The sequence below is a fragment of the Chiloscyllium plagiosum genome, chromosome 18, assembly GCF_004010195.1.
Source record: "Chiloscyllium plagiosum isolate BGI_BamShark_2017 chromosome 18, ASM401019v2, whole genome shotgun sequence".
Lineage (NCBI taxonomy): Eukaryota > Metazoa > Chordata > Chondrichthyes > Orectolobiformes > Hemiscylliidae > Chiloscyllium > Chiloscyllium plagiosum.
This window is the reverse complement of record NC_057727.1, coordinates 33935302-33943538: the sequence shown is the minus strand read 5'-3', so window position 1 is coordinate 33943538 and position 8237 is coordinate 33935302. Positions and strand designations below refer to the sequence as shown.

At 41.8% G+C, this 8237-nt stretch overlaps 1 protein-coding gene across 4 annotated transcripts in view; it reads left to right on the top strand.

Moving 5' to 3' along the window:
- Window positions 1-8237, top strand: part of LOC122559039 (protein FAM107B-like) — a 208513-nt gene that overhangs the window by 179610 nt on the left and 20666 nt on the right. For all 4 annotated transcript variants that reach the window (XM_043708195.1, XM_043708199.1, XM_043708198.1 and 1 more), the window contains one exon: window positions 5501-5675. In XM_043708195.1, the coding sequence (XP_043564130.1) occupies window positions 5501-5675 (175 nt within the window). The remainder of the gene's footprint in view (window positions 1-5500; window positions 5676-8237) is intronic.

The following is an 8237-nucleotide window of genomic DNA, read 5'->3' as shown; positions in this document are numbered from 1 at the left end:
TATTGAGTACACGAGTTGGGAGGTCATGTTGCAGCTGTACAGGACATTGGTTAGGCCACTGTTGGAATATTGCGTGCAATTCTGGTCGTCTTCCTATCGGAAAGATGTTGTGAAACTTGAAAGGGTTTAGGAAAGATTTACAAGGATGTTGCCAGGGTTAGAGGATTTGAGCTATAGAGAGAGGCTGGACAGGCTGGGGCTGTTTTCCCTGGAGCGTCAGAGGCTGAGGGGTGACCTTATAGAGGTTTCCAAAATTATGAGGGGCATAGATAGGATAAATAAACAAAGTCTTTTCCCTGGGATCGGGGAGTCCAGAACTAGAGGGCATAGGTTTAGGGTGAGAGGGGAAAGATGTAAAAGAGACCTAAGGAGCAACCTTTGCACGCAGAGGGTGGTACGTGTATGGAATGAGCTGCCAGAGGATGTGGTGGAGGCTGGTACAATTGCAACATTTAACAGGCATTTGGATGGCTATATGAATAGGAAGGGTTTGGAGGGATACGGGCCGGGTGCTGACAGGTGGGACTAGATTGGGTTGGGATATCTGGTCGGCATGGACGGGTTGGACCAAAGGGTCTGTTTCCATGCTGTACATCTCTATGACTCAATGACTAGTTCCTTCAAGGTGCCTAGAATGTGCCAGTCTGAAAAAGTTGGTCAAAAATTAGCTCTTGTACTGGAAGATCAGCAAGTTTCAGGCAGCCCAAAGAGTGTCTTTCACTGAGCTGATGGCTCTCTCGGCATGGTTAATGTGTGTGGGCCAGGTAGATCCAATGGACAACAGAACAGAATCCTCTGTCGCAGAGTTCTTGGGAAGAACCTTGACAAAAACCACTGCATTTCTCTCCAGACCTTCCTCATAAAGACACACTCCATGAGGAGGGAGACAGCAGTCTATTTCCCCCCACTCCCACCTCCACAGTCACTTTGAGCCAAGCTGTGTCTCAATGCTTGTTTGGAAGCTTTGAAAATGAAGCTTTCTTCCAAATGTCTTTGTCAATCTGCTTGGAGAAACATAGGATCCAACATCTTTTGCTGCAGTACCTTGGGGACATTACTTGCCTGATGGACTTGTCAACAAAGGTGTTCACATTTCTCTCAGTTTGCCTTGTCAAATTTAAATGACTTCTGTAAGGGATAAATGTTGTCAGTTGTACTTTTGTCCATATTTTTTCTGTGGCATTTACAATATAACATCGTAGAAATGATATGGTTAAGAATAAGGCCATTTGGCCCATAATTTCTGTGTTAGTGCTCTGAGCATTTTGGCTTTGTGGCAATCTTCTACCTTTTCCCAATAATACTACATATTTAAAATAATCCTTTGCTGCCCTCTTAAATGTTTCAAGCAAACCCGCCTTCTCCACATTCCAGACTCTGCCTTCCAGACCTTCCTTACTTGCTGTGCAATAGTCTTGTTTCTCTTCTCACATTTACTTCTTTTACAAAACACTTTCAATGCTTTCTGGATCCCAATCATTTTATGAGCAGGAACGGTTTCTCTCTATCTAATTTGTCCAGACGCCTCATGATTTTGAAAACTTCCATCAGATCTCCTCTCAGCACTTCCTCTCATCTTTCTCTTCTCCAACGTCTCTGATATATTCTCATAGTGGAATGAAATTTCTCATCCTTGGAACCATTTTTGTAAACCTATTATGCACTTTCTCCAATGCATTCACATCCTTCCTAAGTTGCAGTGCCCAGGACTGTATCAAATACTCCAGCTGAAGTCTAACCAATAATGCACATAGATTCATTACAACCTCCCTTCTCCTGAAATCTATGCTCCTATTTATGAAGCCTAGAATACTGTATGCTTTATTAGTTGCTCTCACTGCTGATCTGCCACATTTAATAACTTATGTATACATTCCTATGTCTCTCTGCTCCTCTGCACCGTTATATAAATGATTCTGTCTCAAGGTAGTTTGCTTTCATCTTATGGTAGGCATGCAGGTGCATTTATTTTAATTCTTGCATATTTATTGCTTAGGAGTGCAGAAAATTGATCAACTAATCATCTTTCTTTGTCCCACACTTTTTCCCAATTTCTAACAAACTCAAGCCTTCAAGAATCATGCATTTCACAGCACTATTAAATTTACCATTGATCTGTAGTTTAGCTTAGTGCAAATTTATTTAAAGGCCTCAATCAGCATTACTTTTGAGCTTTTCAATTGCAATTAACACACTTGTCTCCAAGACCCTTTTATCCATAATTCTCCAGATGTAGTAATCTGACTTTGTATGGAGTGAAGAATTTCCTACAATGCAATACGCCAAATCTTAATCAATTTATAAACACTGTCCCCTCTTACAATAACAGAAATTCATTTTTCGAGATATGAGGGAGCCACTTGGATAGCTAATGTAAAATCTTAATTCAGTTATAAGTTGACATTCAAGTTATTGTTCACTATTTCAGTATTATTTTGGAGAAGCAGCCTTTGTGCTAACAGCGAATGTTCGCAAATCTCTGTCATAGAGTGAAAAAGCACAAAGGAATTTATTTTTCTACAAAACATTGACAACACAGAACGTTAACTTGAGGAATTTTATCTGAGCATTAATCTGATAGATTCATTTGCCATTCTCAAAATGCCAGTAAAGAGCTGCAGAGTTAATTTTGAAAGGCGTATGAGAATTATAGAAGCAATAGTAATTTTGTTTATATTTAGAAATTGTGAATAATTATTGTTTACAGCAAATGCAATTTAGATTTCTTTACGCAATTTTTAGGCCTCTATTTTTTTCCCTCCACCCTGTCCCTCGGGAAATTCCAACAAATTTCTACCTTGATCTGATTTCAGGCATGACAAGGAGCCCCATACAGAGGGATCATACTTTAAAAGGCAGTGGTGTGACCTGAAGCATTCCTTGCTTTGTGCACATGATCTTAACCATGTTCATGACAAAGACCTGCACAACTTCAAGCCTGCTGATGAAAGCAGGCACGAGCTTGGGGACAATGGCCAGTAGTTTTATTTTAAATTTGCGTGTGCACCTCCTGTTCTATTATATCACACTGTTTGCATGTTACTGTACTCTTTTGAGATACATGCTCATCATATCATCACCACACCATAGCATAATCTGAGGGTATACTCCAGTTCAGTTAACAACTCCTGGGCTCAGGTATGCTGGAAAACCGAGCCAAAACCGTCATGTGGAGCTGGGCTGAGATCTCAATGCCAAGCGGAGATGAGACCTCCTCACTGGGCCATTTGAAGACCCAAAATCCACCGCTAAAGCAAGTACCTCCATGCCAAGCTGTGATTTCCACGCTGAGACCAGACCTTCACACCAGGCTGCTGGAATATCCAAAGCCTCCAAAGACTACCTCTATGATGGGACAAGAATGCCACTCCAGGCTGAGACTGCCTTTCCTAGACAAGACCGCCACACCGGGAGAAAATCCCTTCCACCAAAGTTACTAAAAGATTGGAAATACTTTTTTAAAAAGTATAAGGAGAAAAGTAAAGCTCTGGGCTCCTCCACTGATGAGCCCACATGTTGTACTTCATTACAAATGGTCGTGTAAACATTGCTGCACAAAGTACAATATCTTGCTGGAGACAAAATAAATCACATCACTCCATCCTGTCTGGCACACACTGAGGGTCATTTTGACTTTGGCTGCTGATGTAAAGTGGGCAATCTCGATTTAACTCCCTGTTATACACTATCACCCAATGATTATTTCCATTACATTCAGCTACTAAGTTACTCCCTAATTGTATATGAGCTCTCATGTTGTCTAATATAAGAATGTATTTCACATTTGAAGATTGCCTTTGGAATGTAGTGGTAAACACACCAGAAAATACAAATAGTCCTTCACCAGTGCAGGTATTCCATTATTGCAGATCTCTGGTACACCTTCAGTGTGGCAAAGCTTTTTAACACCAGAAAGATATTGTCTTGTTGGTCACATCCAGTTTCGGGCCTTGTGCAAAATCAGATGATTTCATTGGGTTAATGTCTTTTTTATTAAAATCTCTATCCAGAGGAAATGTGGATCATGTTGAAGTTGTGATCAGTGGTGTGCCACAAGGATCGATGCTGGGTCCACTGCTTTTCATCATTTATATAAATGATTTGGATGTGAACATAGGAGGTATTGTTGGTAAGTTTGCAGATGGCAACAAGATTGAAGGTGTAGTGGACAGCAAAGAATGTTACCTCAGAATACAATGGGATTACAATGAGTTTAATTTAGAGCATTGAGTATAGGAGTTAGGAGGTCATGTTGTGGCTGTACAGGACATTGGTTAGGCCACCTTTGGAATGTGGCATGCAGTTTTGGTCTCCTTCCTATCCTTCAAGTTATGAAACTTGAAAGGATTCTGTAAAGGTTTACAAGGATGTTGCCAGGGTTTAGAGGATTTGACCTATAGGGAGAGGCTGAATAGACTGGGGCTGTTTTCCCTGGAGTGACTGAGGCTGACCTTTATAGAGGTTTATAAAATCATGAGGGGCATGGATAGGATAAATAGACAAACTCTTTTCCCTGGGGTGGAGGAGTTCAGAAGTAGAGGACATAGGTTTAGGGTGCGAGGGGAAAGCTATAAAAGGGACCTAAGGGGCAACATTTCCACAAAGAGGGTGGTGTGTGTATGGAGTGACCTGCCAGAGGATGTGGTGGAGGCTGGTACAATTACAGCATTTAAAAAGCGGCTGGATGGATATATGAATAGGAAGGGTTTGGAGGGAAATGGGCCATGTGCTGGCAAATGGGACTAGATTAGGTTAGGATATCTGATCAGCTTGGACAAGTTGGACCGAAGGGTCTGTTTCCGTGCTGTACATCTCTATGACTCCATGTCTCAATAAGCTGAAGCAGCATTCCGTTCCTTGTGGTCACTCTGCAATTGCTATTCAAAAGCAGTCTTCTTCAACAGCCACTAAAATGTACTTGGGAGTTCCTGGTTTCCAGCTTCACTCTGAGACAAATGACTGTGTTTGTTATCTGATGTGTTATGGTAGTTTGCAGTTTGTATCAATATGGTAAGCTAATATATGAAAGAATGCACTAAATCTTATCTTTTCTTTACTCAGCAAGTCGTGAGTTCATGGAATGCCCTGCCAGTAGCAGTGGTAGACTCTCCCTCTTTATGGGCATTTAAACGGGCATTAGATAGGCATATGGAGGATAGTGGGCTAGTGTAGGTTAGGTGGGCTTGGATCAGCGCAACATCGAGGGTCAAAGGGCCTGTACTGCGCTGTCTATTTCTATGTTCTATGTTCAGTACTGGCAAGAAATCTGAAGAACACAATGAAACTAGGAACATTAAAAATGAACTAGCACTTTTGGATGTGAGCTTCAATTATTTGGTGCCATGCAACAGTTATTAAACAAGGCATTATCTCCTGCAAACAATTGTACAGGGAAAATCATTGCTGTGCTAACGATGATTTACAGACATCCATCCCTTCTCTAAATTGGGTTGACAGTTTATTTTTGTTGACAATGTTAACCTAATTATCTTCTCTCTAGCCTCCATGTACTCTGAAAGGCACAGCAATCCCTCGGAGATCAGAAGCCTCATGGCTGAACCTGATTACTTTGATGATAATCCCGAGCTCATCAGGCCTAAGAAGCTTCTCAATCCAGTCAAAGCCTCTAGGAGTCACCAAGAACTGCATCGAGAACTCCTCATGAACCAGAAACGGTGAGGGAACTATGAAGTGTATCACCTTAATTTCATTCTGCACTGTTTTACTAAATTATATTGAGACGGTGAATCTTACAGTAGATTTAGGGATCTAACAGGCGATAGGAGACTATTATTTGGAACCAATATTACTTCCTTTTTTTTAAAACAGAAACAAAGAAATGCATAAAAGTGGATAAATCCCCAGGACCTGATCAGGTGTACCCTAGAACTCTGTGGGAAGGTAGGGAAGTGATTGCTGGGCCTCTTACTGAGATATTTGTATCATCGATACATCGATAGTCACAGGTGAGGTGACGGAAGACTGGAGGTTGGCTAATGCGGTGCCACTGTTTAAGAAAGGTGGTAAGGACAAGCCAGGGAACTATAGACCAGTGAGCCTGACGTCGGTGGTGGGCAAGTTGTTGGAGGGAATCCTGAGAGACAGGATATACATGTATTTGGAAAGGCAAGGACTGATTAGGGATAGTCAACATGGCTTTGTGCGTGGGAAATCATGTCTCACAAACTTGATTGAGTTTTTTGAAGAATGAACAAAAAGGATTGATGAGGGCAGAGTGGTGGGCGTGATCTATATGGACTTCAGTAAGGCATTCGACAATGTTCCCCATGGGAGACTACTTAGCAAGGTTAGATCTCAAGGAATACAGGGAGAATTAGCCATTTGAATATAGAACTGGCTCAAAGGTAGAAGACAGCGGGTAGTGTTGGAGGTTGCTTTTCAGACTGGAGGCCTGTGACCAGTGGAATGCCACAAGGATCGGTGCCTGGTTCCACCACTTTTCGGCATTTACGTAAATGATTTGGATGTGAGCCTAAGAGGTATAGTTAGTAAATTTACAGATAACACCAAAATTGGAGATGTAGTGGACAGCAAAGAAGGTTACCTCCAGATTACAACAGGATCTTGATCAGGTGGGCCAATGGGCTGAGAAGTGGCAGATGGAGTTTAATTTAGATAAATGTGAGGTGCTGCATTTTGGAAAGCAAATCTTAGCAGGACTTATACACTTAATGGTAAGGTCCTAGGGAGTGTTGCTAAACAGAGACCTTGGAGTGCAGGTTCATAGCTCCTTGAAAGTGGAGTCGCAGGTAGATAGGATACTGAAGGAGGTGTTTGGTATGCTTTCCTTTATTGTTTAGAATATTGAGTACTGGAGTTGGGAGCTGAAAATGTGTTGCTGGAAAAGCGCAGCAGGTCAGGCAGCATCCAAGGAGCAGGAGAATCGACATTTCGGGCATAAGCCCTGAAGAAGCCCTTGGATGCTGCCTGACCTGCAGCGCTTTTCCAGCAACACATTTTCAGCTCTGATCTCCAGCATCTGCAGTGCTCACTTTCTCCTACAGGAGTTGGGAGGTCATGTTGTGGCTGGACAGGACATTGGTTCGGCCACTGTTGGAATATTGCATGCAATTCTGGTCTCCTTCCTATCGGAAAGGTGTTGTGAAACTTGAATGTGTTCAGAAAAGGTTTACAAAGATATTACAAGGGTTGGAGGATTTGAGCTATAGGGAGAGATTGAATAGTCTGGCAGTTTTCACTGGAATGTCATGATCTTATAGAGGTTTACAAAATCATGAGGGGTATGGTTGAATGAATAGACAAAGTCTCTTCCCTGGGGTGTGGGTGGGGTCCAGAACCAGAGGACATAGGTTTAAGGTGAGAGGGGAAAGATATAAAAGAGACCGAAGGGGCAACATTTTCATGCAGAGGGTGGTACATGTATGGAATGAGCTGCCAGTGAAAGTGATAGAGGCTAGTACAACTGCACCATTTAAAAAACCTCTGGATGGGTATATGAATAGGAAGGGTTTGGAGGGATATGGGCCAGCTGCTCGCAAGTGGGACTAGATTGCGTTAGGATATCTGGTCGGCATGGACAAGTTGGACCGAAGGGTCTGTTTCCGTGCTGGACATCTCTATGACTCTGACTCTAATCAAAGTTGGAGATGTGCCCAGCAACTGTGTAATTCTATAGCAAACCGTTCAGTGTAAACTTTACCAGAGAGAGTATGTGGAGTTTGTGCTCTTCAATTTGGAAAGTGAAGATGTAAAATGAGGAAATGCTGTTAGTCAGTGTTCAACCTGTGACCTTTGATTTCTTTCATTTACTTATACGATTTGGAATTAAAGTATTAAGAACCAAAGGAACAGAATGTTTTGATTACCTTAATATAAAAAGAATAGCAAGTTATGTAATGAATTGTATTTTATATAATACCACAAGGAAAATTTGGGATTATTTAAAATATTTATTTTTGCCTTACCTGATTTTCTGATTTATTGTGCCGTATACACATACCTTCTAAAAAGATTCTTTTGATAGGATATGACCACCTCACTTGCCGTCAAGGTGATAATGAGCTGCTATCTTCACTTGCTGCCATAGATGTCCTTTTGGTTCATCCAGAGGGGAAAGGATCTCCCAGGTTTTTGATCCTGCAACTTTGCAGGAATGGCAATATAGTTCCAAGTCAGGCTGGTATAAGGTTTGGAGTATAGCTTGCAGGTGGTGATATTCCCATGCATCTGCTACACTTATCCTTTTAGATGGTAGA